Source organism: Onthophagus taurus, chromosome 8 (assembly GCF_036711975.1).
Source record: "Onthophagus taurus isolate NC chromosome 8, IU_Otau_3.0, whole genome shotgun sequence".
NCBI lineage: Eukaryota > Metazoa > Arthropoda > Insecta > Coleoptera > Scarabaeidae > Onthophagus > Onthophagus taurus.
In genome coordinates this window covers 5,292,898-5,307,189 of record NC_091973.1, presented here as the reverse complement: position 1 = coordinate 5,307,189, position 14,292 = coordinate 5,292,898, and the positions used below count along the sequence as shown (strand labels likewise).

Here is a 14,292-nt window from a genome sequence, read left to right as displayed (position 1 = left end):
TCTATGAATCAAAAGTTAAAATTATTATCATCATTTACAGGTTTCGCGCCACCTATCTAAATAAATTAGATTTAAAGAATCGCTCCAAATTATTTCAAATAAAAGATATTCTAAAAGACATTATTTATTATACAATTATTTATATACATTGAATGGCGCACAACCAAAGAGAGTGAAATAAAATTACGTCAACGAAAACATTATCATTTAAACAAAAAAAAAAAAAACAACTTGGTGAACAAAGACATTTAATCAGCAGTCTTAATGAAATACCGACACCTTTTTGATTAGATTTTGTGGTCGAACGTCCGTGGGTTGAAATTTATTAATAAACTCACGAGTTACGCAGCTTTTCTGTATTCCCTATAATCGATGAAGCCGTCACGGTTGATGTCGGCCACTTTCATTGCTTCATCGACGGTACGTTCCAGCTCTTCATCGGAAATAGCTGGATGTTCTTCTTTAGCTTTTGGACCTATTTTATTTTAAAACATAATCAAAATGATCAAAAATATTGCGAAGAAAAGAAAGACAACATGCAACAAAAGGATCAAAGCAGGACATACTGTTTTTATTTAGGGTTTCTGTTGACTGGCCACTTTTTGTTGAGCCTTAATAAACTCGGGATAATCAATGTAACCATCTCGATTGTTATCATCCATATTTAAGATTGGATCGATCAATGTCAGCAATTCATCATCCTTGAAAATTTTATTTTCCACCTGATTTTGTCCGGGCTCTGTGTTTCCTTGTTCTGATACGGCAACAAATGCACAAAAAGATTTGTAAAGCAACAAAACAAATAACCACCAAGATTTAGAAGAATTTGAAGAAAGATTATCACCAATATTTACAAAGAAATGAAAAAATTATTTACCATGCCAATGAATTAAAGATTTTATCAATTCACAACCATCCAATTTATTATTATTATCAGCATCGTGCATCTTGAAATAATGAAATTGAAGTTCTTGTTCAGTCATTTTGCTTGTATCCATTGGAATTTCCATATGTTCAGCTATGTGTCTATGATTATTTCAAATTTATGAACACAAAAAAAAATAATTAAAAAAAATCTCACTCTTTTTCTTGCATGATGTGTTGCGCATCTAAAATTTTCCCTTGTTGATGATGCCCATGATGCGGAACTTGCTGATGACCCTGCTGTGGATGTCCTTGCTGAGGGTGTACTTGCTGTGGGTGTCCTTGTTGAACAGGTACATGACCTTGTGGAACTTGCACTTGAGGTTGAACAGGAACCTAAAACAATACAAATTTATTTGGAATATATTTTAATAAATCAAAATACCGCTATAGAAATTATGAATATTATTGAGAGGTTCAAGTAGTATTATGTCAAAGCGCGTATTTGTTCATGATTGGAATGTGTGGGAATCGAAATGAACCGATATTTTTGTTCACCTCAATACTATTTTTAATCTATTCGCGGTAAAAATAATTTTACGTTGTGTTTATTTAAAAAACTCGTTTCATTTTATTGAATTGATTCGGTTAGCGATGCTAAAACATTAAATTAAAATATTTTTAAAATTTGAGAGGGCTTTTTATTATTATTAAAAACATTTCCCGAGGGAATATGGATTCAAATTCAACATGGTTAGTGATGTATTCATAAATGTAGTATTAATATTTAATGGTACCTGAAATGTGGATTACAAGAAACTTATATAAAGAATGGTTTCTACCTCGAATGATATTTTATTTTAATATTTATTTGTTAAATTGCCAAAAAAATTTTTTAATATTTTGTCAAGTATATCACAAAATATTGGATGTTGGTATAAAAATCAAGTTGAGTAGAAAATAAGTCGGGCCAACTCAGTCAACCTCTACATAGAAATTAATTTTTTTTTATAAGATCAAGTAACTCTGATCTCCAAGACGATACATTTGTTTATTGTCATAATTTATAACTCGTCATGTACACACGTATTATATGTCTTGCCAAAATAAAATAATTTATATTTAAAAAAATACTTAATCTGTTTAGAACATTATAATATATGTGTGTGGAATAATAACACCGCCACAGGATGAATCACAATCTGGGTACCATGATGGGAGGCGAGGATATAGCTGAGGCATCTACACAAGATGGAGCAGGGCAAGTTAAATTGTTATCAAATTTCACCGTGCAGTCCAATGCTCTTAATGAACATTAATAATCGGCAGCGCCCAGTAAAGACACCGATTAGAACTTTTAGCAAGTCCTAAAATATTCCCGGGCTTGACAGTGGCGATGTTAATAAACACCTTAGCATGTCTCATTCCAGGAAAACAGGTCCATAGTAGGCGAAGTCTCTCTTCAGCCCATAGTCCAATCCTATATTTGGCCATCGGAAATAATACACCAACTGCTGATTCCGGCCCCACAAACACTTAAGCGCTGCCCTCTCGTGCTAGCCGCTTCATTGCCAGCAATCCCAGAGTGACCCGAGGCCCAGATCAGAGAAACTCTGTTATCACAACTCTGTTTAATGTTCTCTTGCAATCATTAACCGGAGCCGACACCGTTTTTACGGCTTGCAGCGCCTGGAGAACGGCTTGACTGTCTGAGAAAAGTCGTACATGTTCTTCACCCCTCTCTCAAGAACGATTTTAGCATCTATATCAATAGCAAATACTTCCGCCTGGAGTACAGTACATTCCCAGGCTGTAAGCTTGTAATAATAAATAAAATAAGCAAATATCTGCCTGAACCAGAGAATTTTTATTTTTGATCCAGGACTGCCATTCAGGCAGTACAATCTGGTAGATTTGGTCCCGCCAAATCTGATGGCATTAATAGCACAGTATATAGTAGCGCAGTATTGCTTAAATCTGTAAATGGTTGTTCTAGCCACTTTCTGCCAAGTTGTCATACTCCAGAGTGCTGACTGAATGGAAACCAACAGAGAAGAGATGGCGAGGGTGGCCACAAAGGATTTACCAACTATGCCTGTTGAAGAATGGAGTGAGGTTGCTGAGATAGCAAGGGAGGCCAAAACACACATTACATTATACAGCCAAAGGAAGAAGAAGAAATCTTTTAATAAGCGAATATTATAATGTAGAGTTGTTTTGTTTCTCTAAGCTTCAAATTAATTAATTTTGACTTTATTGTATTGTATTTTGACATATTAAAGATTTGAAAATCCAATATAAGGTGTAATTGAGATACAGTATACAACACATTTCTGCCAATAGAGGTAGAATCCATCCATAGTCAACAAATTGTTAGATATATCATTCAGAGTTCTCCAACAGCATATCTTGATTGCAAATTATTCTTTATTTCATCATACTTAGCTAAAATAAAGTTTGAGTTATTACTTTTACATTAACTTGAATCACTTAAACCATCAACAACAAACCATATACTTAATAAGATAAATTTATCTATATGATATTTAAGCTTTGCATCTTAACGATAACCAAATATCTATATAACTAGAGATATCTAATAAACTCCACATATCTAATAAACTCCAGATATTTAATAAACTCCAGATTATTAAGTTAATTAAAAATTGTTCATGAAATCTATATCAATACATCGTTATATCAACTTAAATCTACCTGCTGTTGTTGAATGGGAACTTGTTGTTGTTGATATTGTGGTGGTTGCTGTTGTTGTTGTTGATATTGAGGTTGTTGTTGGAACTGCTGCTGTTGCTGTTGATATTGGGGTTGTTGTTGAAATTGCTGCTGTTGCTAATTATAAAAAATTTTTATTAAAAAGCTGAAAAATAATATTACAATTCGGTTCTCTTACCTGATAATGATTAGGATTTACACCGGGAGGAACACGTTGGGCGTAAATACAAGAAAATAAGTAGAGTAACGTTGCAATATGGGTTAGTAAGTTCATGATAACCTAAAAAAAGTGTGGGGTGTTCTTTGATGTTAACGCGGGGAATGCAGTTTTAAGAGGTTCTGAAGGGAGCCGACGCGAAGATGATTGAATGTTAATTGAAAACAAACCTTCACCTTAAGCGATAACTTTAGAAATTATCCAAAAATAATCGCGGACTTTCAAAACAAATTCAAACGGGGACACGTATATTGAAAGAGTACACGTAGCTGTCAAGCATCAAGTAGAACAACTTACAAACAATAAAAATCCCCAACATAATTATATGTGACGTCACCAACAAAATGATCACTTTCATTTTTAAAATCAATTATTAATATGAAAAGAAAAATAATTTATAATAAAAAAGATGTGGTACAAAAAGAATTATCTTCATTTAGTATTTAGTACCACTATTGCTTACTAGATGACTTAATTAAGTTTGTTTCAAAATTTTTGATTAATAATTAATTTGCTTTTGGCATGAAAATTATAAAACTAAATATGTCCATAAATTGCAACAATCTTCTCAAAATTAAATAATTGTTTCTTCACACTTATTGCTTATTTATTACTTGCAAATACAAAGAAAATCATGATTTTTGAAAAATATTAATTCGCTCACTATTCAATATATATATATATATATTTATTGACGTCATAAAGAAGAAGAAGTAAATATAAAAGCTCCCTCTATCATTTGAAATTTGAATTTACAAAAACGTCCGATGATCTGTGTCCAAATAAAACTTCGACGTAATATTTACTTAGATAAGAATCGAAAATGCACCCTTGATTCGTTGTTCGAATGAACTCGAGCACGATAAGTAGTAAGTGAGTTCTGTCAGTGTTATGTGAAGTTCTGTCGAGGACAGACCGTGGCCTCTTCTGCGAAGATATTTTTGGTATGGGGTCGAAGGGCGACTTTTTGCTCGTTTTGATCTTGGTCCTTCTCGTAACGGCCCAACGCGGTGTATGTAAGTTATTTTTAATTAATATTGCTCTGTCCCAATTCTACAATTTTAATTTTTTGATCGTCACCGTCGTCGAATATTCATTTATGTTAATTGAAACTTATTGGTCGAGTTCTATTTTTCCTTTTATTGTTTTTTTCTCGTTTTGTATTCATAAAATAGACGAGTAATTTGTTGCAGTTTTCAATTAATCTCATTAAAAAAATCACGTCATTAATTAATTGAACGTTAATTTAATATGTAAACAATTGTAACTATCTACAAGAATTATCAACGCGGAGAATTAAATTAGATTACTATTCTAATCTATTCCGTTATTTATTATCAGAAGTAGCATAAATGTTATACAAATTTTTTTTTGAATGGAATTATTTTAATTTTATTTCAAGCAAAAATTTAAATTTAGGTGATTTACGAACATTGTTTCAATCATGTTGTGCCGCCGGGACGAGTCATAGCCTCTCAGGTTTACCATGCAGAGATTATAAAATTCCATCAAACATACCAAGCTCTCAGCAAGGTATTTGTTTAAGTTCGCTAGACGTTTGCTGCAAAAACAATTATAGGTAATTAAAGCGATTGTTTAAAATCAAAAATAAGGAGATATCATTATAGGGATTCGCAATGTACTCTCGGTAAAGAAGACGCTCAAAACGCCAAAGATTGCGTAAGTTTTGACGGTGGGACTTCGATAGATTACCGAAAAGAGTGTTGTTCGGCTTGCCAATTAGCGATAGAAACGGGGGCATCAAATCCTTCTTGCGAAAATGTGTTAAATTTTAACCCTCCGCTCGATAAAGCATTTACAAGTTGTTGCGAAGAAATGTCTAAAGCGAGCTCGCAACAAAGTACAAGTGTAACAACTCCAAAATTAATTTCCTCCACCGAGTCAACGACTATTTCTACTACGGTTAAACCTAAAGATGATGTAGGGTCAAAGTCGACTACGCCAAGTGATGATTCCAAGAAAGACGTCGCCTCACCATGTGAGTATTCCGGGAATCTCATTTACGATTTTAACACCGCCCCATTTAGCATTGGAGAACATATGTTACTTCCCGGACGTCTGCGCCCAAATCTGCATACCCACTCCGGGTTCGTATAAATGTGCCTGCAGAGAAGGTTATACTTTAATGAACGACGGAATTTCTTGCAAAATTGACAAAAAAACTATTTCGACGAGTACCAATAAACCAGGAAATAGATGTGAAGCTTACAACCCTTGTGATCATACGTGCGAAGATACCGGAGTTTCCATAAAATGTTCTTGTTACGCTGGTTATGAATTAGCGAAAAATAAATTTTCTTGTATCGATATTGATGAATGCGAACGTGGCACCCATGCTTGTATCGAAGATGAAACTTGCATAAACGAGGAAGGAACTTACGCGTGTGAAAGCACTGAAGAAGATTACGATTACGACGACAGATGTCCCATTGGTTTCATGTTTAACGCCGACAAAAAAATTTGCGACGACGTCGACGAATGCGCATTTTCTTTGGTTTGCAAAAAACCACAAGTTTGTGAAAACAACCAAGGCAGTTACAAATGCGTCGATGATGAAACCCCAAAGTGTCCACCAGGATTTTATTACAAAGAATCCATCCAGGACTGTCAAGATATCGATGAGTGCATCAATGGACAACACGATTGCAACAGAGAATCTCAAACTTGCTTGAACACAATCGGAAGTTTCACTTGCATCGATAAAACGGTTGAGGGTAGTTGCCCACCTGGGTTTAAAAAAAATAGTATCACTTTAGCATGCGAAGATATTAATGAATGCGTTGAGAATCAAAACGTTTGTGGTCCCCATGAAGATTGCATCAATGAATCCGGTGGACATAACTGCGTACCTAAAAAACCTTACATTCCGTATGGCCCTAAAAAGCTTGAAATTCTTCCAAAACCTGAAGAACCCGTTCTTTTTACTAAACCAATTAGTACCACTACAATTAAACCAACCACAACACAACGCACAACTACAACAACAAAAACAACTCCAACTACAAAAACAACTTCAATTACAAAAACAACTCCAACTACAAAAACAACTCCAACTACAAAAACAACATCAACAACAACAACAACATCAAAACCTTTTCCAGAAATAAGACGAATACCTCTTCCAAATAGGCCAATAATTCCTACACAACATTATCGACCGCACGTGCCAATTTCATGTCCGCCTGGTTTTAAATATTCCGATGTTAAGCATAACTGCGATGATATCAACGAATGTGCCAATGTAGAAAATGATTGCGATAGCAACCAAGATTGTTACAACACCCACGGAAGTTACACGTGTATTTGTAAAAGAGGGTTTCAAAAAGATCACCATACTATGGCGTGTACTGGTATGTCATTAAATTAATTAAGAAATGATTTGGTTGATTCATTTTATTTTAGATATAAACGAGTGTCAAATAGGTCAACACGATTGTATTGATGGGCAAAGATGTGATAATACGATTGGTTCTTATTTATGTTCGCGTACTGCTGGATGCGGAACTGGGTATACATTAAATTATCATACGGGAATTTGTGAAGACGATGATGAGTGTGCTTTAGGGACACATAATTGCCATTTTTACGGACCCACTTATCAATGTAAAAATTTTGCGGGGTCGTTTAGGTGTGAGAAAATTCCCAGAACGTATAAATATAATATTACCACTCCAAAACCAAACCCTTTCAAACCTAGTCAGTCTTATCCTATTCGACCACACATATTAACACCTAGCACAATTACTTCAACAACGCCTAGACCTCATGTTCCACCGTACGTTTATGTCCACAAACAATGCTTGCATGGTTATAAAATGAATAATCGCGGAGATTGTGAAGGTAACAAAGAAAATTATTTTAATAACAATGCTATTAATATTTCTCTTTAGATATTGATGAGTGTTTAGGAAATCCGTGTAATAGAGGCCAAAAATGTTTAAATTTAAACGGAAGTTATCAATGTATATCAACGATGCAATGCCTACTCGGTTTCGAATTGAATGACAACGGAACTGAATGCGTAGGTAAATATGAAAGCACTATTTTCGTTCGTGTTTTGAAAGGGTTTCTTTGATAGACATCGACGAGTGCGCACGTGGGCTTCACGAATGCTCCAGCACGCAAATCTGCAAGAACGCCAGAGGTTATTACATCTGTGAATGTCCTCCTGGGCATTCATTAAACAAAAATAAGCACTGTGAAGACATCGATGAATGTTCTCTTTATAGGGTTTGGAAAAAATCTCTCCTAATGAATCAATTTATTAAAAAAAATATTTTTTTGCAGCCCTGTTCCGAAGCTGCTAACTGTGTAAATACGCTTGGTTCCTTCGAATGTCGTTGCAAATCGGGTTTAAGAAATCGTGGTTCGTCTTGTGATGATATCGATGAATGTTCTGAAATACCAGGTTTATGTCAACAAAAATGTGTAAACATCTATAGAAGTTATAGGTGCTCTTGCGAGAAAGGCTACACGCTTAACCCGGATAATCGGTGCGTACCTATTTACTTTATTATTTGATATTAGTACGATAATATTGACATTTTTTTCTGACCCGTTTCAGAACTTGCACGGATGTGGACGAATGCGAGAAGTTTCGCGACCTCTTTCTTTGCGTTGGAAATTGCGAAAACACACCAGGAAGCTACACTTGCAGTTGTCCAAAAGGATACACCCTCGGAACCGATGGCAGAACTTGCCAAGGTAAATTTTTTTGAGTCGAATTTAAATAATTTAAGTTTACAAAGTTTATCGCGATTCCGATATACGAATTACGCCGTTTCCTGTGTTTGTTTACTTATCAAACCTCTTTATTTACCAAATACTGGAATTTATCAGATCCAAAATTCTCAATTTGGGTCAATAAATAATAAAACGAATCGATTCACGTGCAACTAGTTCAAGGCGAAATTCATATTGAATAAGAATTTTGTTGAAATTTATCTTTAATTTATTTATTTTGTAGATATAGACGAGTGCCGCTCTAACATTTGTCCCAACTCAGAAGATATCTGTATAAATACAAGAGGAAGTTACAAATGTCATCGTTTGATTTGTCCACCGAATTACGTCCGAGATCAAGATCATAAAAGTCGATGTAAACGTTCGAAATTTTTATGCGATCCACGAGACGATCAATGCAACCAACAACCTTTCCATTATACTTATCACTTTCTCAGTTTTACATCAAAATTGCCTTTAGTTAAAGGACCCATCGATTTCTTTCAAATGCGCGGTCCGACTTATCCACATGCTTGGGTTGATTTTGTAATGAAAATAGAGGATGCGAGGTGTCCGCCGGGAGTGAGAAGGGTTGATCAGAGTTATTTTAAAATGAGGAAATATGATAATAGAGCGCTTTTATCGATTTTAAAATCGATAGAGGGGCCGCAAGAAATTGATGTCCAATTGGAGATGAATATTCAACACAACGGCGTTCGTAGTAGAATGATAGCAAAGATATTGCTAATAGTTACGCAATATACATTTTAAATGTATTTGTTTTTATAATTTTTTTAGGTTTACTTAAGTTTGGTGACGGTTTTTGTTTTTTTTTATAAATTACAATTATAAATAAATATTAAGAATCTTTTATTAAAGGTATAACAACAATGGCTGTTTTAATCGATTTTAATACATTCCATCTTCCTAATTTGTGTTCTGGTCCAACTCCGGCAATCAAAAATTTTCCATCAGAAGTAAAATTTAAACTATTCACGAAGCCGTTTAATGGAATTTTGAATAATAACTGAATATTTCTGAATCTATCACTTAACTTCCATATTCTAATTGCACCGTCTTGAGAACCAGAAGCTATAACGTCCGTATTTACCAAAGAACATAAACTAGAAATCCAATACGGTTGTAGATTAGTCGAATCCAAACCGTGAGCTTCTTTAACTGCACAAAGCGGCTTTTTCCTATTCGCACTCCACACAGATAACTGCCCATCATCACCGCCAGTCACAAATATATCTTCATTAACCAATTTCACTACATCCAAACAACCATCTGGGCCATTATAAATTAATTGAGACTCCTCCATAATTTTCCAAAGTCGTACTGTTGCGTCTCGACCCCCAGTTGTAACAGCTCGTTGTCGTGAGAGCGCATCTATAGACGTAATAGCATCATGGTGACCATAAAGAGTTTCCACATAAGCCATTTCATCCAAAGACCAAACTTTAACAGAACGATCTTTGCTCGATGAGTATAAAGTGTGCGTTTCTTTACAGAAAACAACACCGGTCACTGACAATCGATGACCTTTTAAGGTGTTGATGTGTTCTAATGTTTGGGGATTCCAAATTTGGATGTCTTTAGTTTCATCTCCAATTGCCTAAAATTTTTTTATTAATACATTATTAACAAAAATACAAGGTGTCTTAGACCGTTCATTAGACGTTTCTGGGGTTCTGGCCAAACTAAAAATTTGAAAATTCAGATTTCTAATTCTTCTGTTTATACCAGATGTCGCGACCTACTTTATTTTTTAAATGTTATTTGAATTTGTCTATTTTCAAGGTTTATGAATAACTTTACTTTTTTGCAATTTGATTTGATGCATTATGATTTAATGCCACCTAGGCGGTGTGAGGGTTAGTCTTCTTTTAAGAAAAATATACTATAAGAACGATTTCGTCTCAAATCGCCGAGGTCGCTTGCGGGCGAGGCGCTAGAATACTCCAAGTGGACGATTTCGAGTTAAATAACCAAATCTAGCGTCTCGCCCGCAAGCGACCTCGGCGGTATGAGGGTTAAGAAACTTTATACTTTTACAAAGATATACTATAAAAAACGATTTCGTCTCAAATCGCCGAGGTCGCTTGCGGGCGAGGCGCTAGAATATCGCAAGTGGACGATTTCGAGTTAAATAACGAAATCTAGCGCCTCGCCCGCAAGCGACCTCGGCGGTGTGAGGGTTAAGAAACTTTATACTTTTACAAAGATATACTATAAAGAACGATTTCGTCTCAAATCGCCAAGGTCGCTTGCGGGCGAGGCGCTACAATACTCCAAGTAGACGATTTCGAATTAAATAACCAAATCTAGCGCCTCGCCCGCAAGCGACCTCGGCGGTGTGAGGGTTAAGAAACTTTGTACTTTTACAAAGATATACTATAAAGAATGATTTCGCCTCAAATCGCCGAGGTCACTTTGCGGGCGAGGCGCTAAAATCCTCCAAGGCAGAGGATTTCGTGTTGACACATCAAATCTAGCGCCTCGCCCGCAAGCGACCTCGGCGGTGTGAGGATTAAAGTCTTCTTATAAGAAACTTTATACTTTTACAAAGATTACTATAAAGAACGATTTCGTCTCAAATCGCCGAGGTCGCTTGCGGGCGAGGCGCTAGAATACTCCAAGTGGACGATTTCGAGTTAAATAACCAAATCTAGCGTCTCGCCCGCAAGCGACCTCAGCGGTGTGAGGGTTAAGAAACTTTATACTTTTACAAAGATATACTATAAAGAATGATTTCGTCTCAAATCGCCGAGGTCGCTTGCGGGCGAGGCGCTAGAATCCTCCAAGGCAGACCATTTCGTGTTGACACATCAAATCTAGCGCCTCGCCCGCAAGCGACCTCGGCGGTGTGAGAGGTAAAGTCTTCTTATAAGAAACTTTATACTTTTACAAAAATATACTATAAAGAACGATTTCGTATCAAATCGCCGAGGTCGCTTGCGTGCGAGGCGCTAGAATACTCCAAGTGGACGATTTCGAATTAAATAACCAAATCTAGCGCCTAGCCCGCAAGCGACCTCGGCGGTGTGAGTGTTAAGAAACTTTATACTTTTACAAAGATATACTATAAAGAACGATTTCGTCTCAAATCGCCGAGGTCGCTTTGCGGGCGAGGCGCTAGAATTCTCCAAGGCAGACGATTTCGAATTAAATAACCAAATCTAGCGCCTCGCCCGCAAGCGACCTCGGCGGTGTCAGGAGTAAAGTCTTCTTATAAGAAACTTTATGCATTTTTTAAATGGTACCCCTCATATATTATTACTGAGTCGTCTTAGGCGCCTCATTTTACATTAATAGTTTGGGAGATATTTTGAAAATAATGTTGGCTAGAACCCCATTTTGGTTTTGCTGAGACACCCTGTACAAATAAGAATTAAGATACCATAAATTTGTTATCCATTGATATTGCTATGCTTAAAATTGCTTTTGAATGTCCTTTAAATGTCTCAGATGAGCTTTTCTTAACGAATGGGATACTTCCTACTTTTTTCAAGTCTTTTATACTCCCTAAAATGTTTTGAATGATTAGTAACTTCATGAAGTGCCTTCATGATATATATTTACATTTAACAATGCTTCCATCTTTACTTCCAGAGAAAATAAATTCATTTCCTGCTGTTATAAAAGTAGATGTGATACAGTTTTTATGATCCTTACATCGTAAAATTTTAATATTTTCGCTATTAAACCCTTGGTATTTATCGGCTATGGTTGTTCGTAATTTTCCACTTTGTTTTAGATAATCAGTACGTAATCGTTTATTAATTTCATTGCTTGTAAGATCGTCGTGTTGTTCTTCATCCTCCTCTCTTTCTTCAACTAAAAATTAAATAATTAATATAAATTTTTATATTAACAAATTTAACACACCTTCTCGTTCAATTTCTTTCAAATATGCTTTAGCCAGTCGCATTTTTTTGGCTTGGGCAGTTTCATCAGGATCTGATTCATCTTGATCATCACTTTGAGCACTCTCCGCTTCTGAGCTACTTGTAAGCTCATCATCCTGGTTTAAATGTTTCCTTTTCGACGATTTTTTAACACCCTTCACATGAGAAGATAAAATTACAATTTTGAGTTAATTAATTAATTTTTTAAAACTTACTTTAGATTTTCCATGCAGGTTGGGTTTCTTTTTAATAAAAAACGACATTTTTATCTACAAAAATTGGGTTAAATCGCGATATTTTAAATTACACGTGTTGTTGATACACTGTCATGTTAATTTGAGGTTATGTTTTTAATGATGTGACCTGTTTTATCGACATTAAAAAGTATTTGTTATCAAAAAAATATTGTTAAGATGAGAATATTGTTGTATTTATTAAATTTTTAGTTTCTTTAACGATGGGCTTATTAATATTTTTCGAATTTTCAAGATATCTGTTTATTCGTGTAATGAATGATGACGCTTTCGCGTATTTGCGATAGGTGGCGCCACATAAAAAAATTGACACTTTCAAAAACTTGTAACGTTAATTGACACGATAATTAACACACTTAATGGGTAATTTAAAGTGATTAAATTTGAAAATTTTCAATTAAATAAATAGGTGTGATATAGAATATATCATTAACTTTTGTAATTATCAAGGCAATTAAGTCAATTAATTTTTTTTTAAATTTTGCAATGTATTTTTATATTTTTATAGCAATTAGTATGGCGGATAATGTGGAAGCAGTGAGGTTTTAGATAGCTACAATGATATTAAGGACCTGGAGGATCAGAGGGCTTTAATGCTATAAAAGTAGATCAGGCGGCAGGCTCAGAGGTTTGTTTGTAAACATCACTTGGGTGTTTGATATGTTGTGGTGGGAATTTCTATAAAGTAATGCTGTTTTAGGGTTAGGATGGTGGTGAAGGAGACGGAAAGGTATCAAAAATGTGCATAAATTCCAAAGCTCCCCACCTGGAACTTAAAAAATGTATAAATCACAACTTGAAACGAGTGATACTTGTTTGTTAATCTTGTGTGTGAGCAAATAACCGGGACAAGACATTGTAAAGCTTGGAAGAGAAGATATGATTAACAACTCTATACAGGATGTTTCAAATAATTGGTTCGTTAGAACTTTTTCAGGTTTCACTATTCGTAGAGGTTTGAAATTTTGGTGGCATGGGTTATTCATTAGGAACTTTCGATTTAAAATATTTTCAAGATGGCCGCTATTTCCGGTCTACCGGAAGTAGACCATAACTTCGTTATTTTAAATGGAATACTATAGTTTTTATTGCACCTTTTAATTGTACGTAAAAAAATATGTTAAGTTTGATCAAAGTTATTGGTACCTAGCGTTTTTCATTTTCGAGTTATTTTGATTTTATGCATGGAATGCAGGTCTTTTTTATTAGAAAGCTACAGTTTTTGGTCCATGTTTGTATTATTGTTGTCATTAGTTACATTTGACGACGGGTTCCGAATAAACAACCCATGCTACCAAAATTTCAAAACTGTACGAATAGTGGAACCTAAAAAAGTTCGAACGAAACCTTTCTGTGAAATGGACGATAAAGGTGCAGTGTAATGGTTTGGTGCTTTTTATGGACTTACAAGTGCTTAAAAGAGTAGCAAGATACTAGATTAAGCAGAGATACAAGTACCGACTCGGTAAGTATATTCTTAATTTTTTTATTTCTGTTCATTATGTGCTTTTGTTATCCCTTCAGTTATCAATATCCATGTATTGCAAAAACTTTACATCATCACTTAAAT

General features: G+C 35.0%; 3 protein-coding genes across 4 annotated transcripts; 1 reads left to right on the top strand and 2 right to left on the bottom strand.

Moving 5' to 3' along the window:
- Positions 1–108: 108 nt before the first annotated feature.
- LOC111425494 (lymphotoxin beta receptor inhibitor) lies at positions 109–4,099 on the bottom strand. Of its 2 annotated transcripts, XM_023059559.2 has the most exons (6): positions 3,776–4,099; positions 3,580–3,714; positions 1,082–1,260; positions 878–1,026; positions 567–754; positions 109–475 (listed from the first exon to the last, which is right to left on the bottom strand). In XM_023059559.2, the coding sequence occupies exons 1-5, from the start codon at positions 3,869–3,871 to the stop codon at positions 576–578; spliced, it is 738 nt and encodes a 245-aa protein (XP_022915327.1). In that variant the 5' UTR covers positions 3,872–4,099; the 3' UTR covers positions 109–475; positions 567–575. The 2 variants fall into 2 exon arrangements, with proteins under 2 accessions (XP_022915327.1, XP_022915328.1); XM_023059560.2 differs by lacking the exon at positions 567–754.
- Positions 4,100–4,628: 529 nt separating this feature from the next.
- LOC111425480 (fibrillin-2-like) lies at positions 4,629–9,448 on the top strand. The gene is made up of 10 exons (XM_023059524.2): positions 4,629–4,830; positions 5,234–5,393; positions 5,443–5,813; positions 5,863–7,185; positions 7,238–7,675; positions 7,726–7,860; positions 7,914–8,065; positions 8,123–8,328; positions 8,400–8,539; positions 8,802–9,448. The coding sequence occupies exons 1-10, from the start codon at positions 4,761–4,763 to the stop codon at positions 9,326–9,328; spliced, it is 3,522 nt and encodes a 1,173-aa protein (XP_022915292.2). The 5' UTR covers positions 4,629–4,760; the 3' UTR covers positions 9,329–9,448.
- Positions 9,411–12,824, bottom strand: LOC111425489 (U3 small nuclear riboprotein factor 55K). The gene is made up of 5 exons (XM_023059553.2): positions 12,684–12,824; positions 12,449–12,623; positions 12,143–12,397; positions 11,961–12,085; positions 9,411–10,175 (listed from the first exon to the last, which is right to left on the bottom strand). Exons 1-5 carry the CDS (start codon positions 12,729–12,731, stop codon positions 9,417–9,419), a joined length of 1,362 nt encoding a protein of 453 aa, XP_022915321.2. The 5' UTR covers positions 12,732–12,824; the 3' UTR covers positions 9,411–9,416.
- Positions 12,825–14,292: the final 1,468 nt, after the last annotated feature.

Excerpts from the sequence above, each read along its gene's own strand:
- LOC111425494 (XM_023059559.2), bottom strand. The coding sequence starts at position 3,871 with ATGAACTTACTAACCCATATTGCAACGTTACTCTACTTATTTTCTTGT. Across the intron at positions 3,715-3,775 it reads TAAATCCTAATCATTATCAG|CAACAGCAGCAATTTCAACA; the intron begins GTAAGAGAACCG and ends TTTTATAATTAG. Across the intron at positions 1,027-1,081 it reads CACATCATGCAAGAAAAAGA|ACACATAGCTGAACATATGG; the intron begins GTGAGATTTTTT and ends AAATAATCATAG.
- LOC111425480 (XM_023059524.2), top strand. The coding sequence starts at position 4,761 with ATGGGGTCGAAGGGCGACTTTTTGCTCGTTTTGATCTTGGTCCTTCTC. Across the intron at positions 5,814-5,862 it reads GAAAGACGTCGCCTCACCAT|CATTGGAGAACATATGTTAC; the intron begins GTGAGTATTCCG and ends CGCCCCATTTAG. Across the intron at positions 8,540-8,801 it reads CGATGGCAGAACTTGCCAAG|ATATAGACGAGTGCCGCTCT; the intron begins GTAAATTTTTTT and ends TTTATTTTGTAG.
- LOC111425489 (XM_023059553.2), bottom strand. The coding sequence starts at position 12,731 with ATGTCGTTTTTTATTAAAAAGAAACCCAACCTGCATGGAAAATCTAAA. Across the intron at positions 12,624-12,683 it reads ACCTGCATGGAAAATCTAAA|GGTGTTAAAAAATCGTCGAA; the intron begins GTAAGTTTTAAA and ends TCTCATGTGAAG. Across the intron at positions 12,398-12,448 it reads GAAAGAAATTGAACGAGAAG|TTGAAGAAAGAGAGGAGGAT; the intron begins GTGTGTTAAATT and ends TTTAATTTTTAG.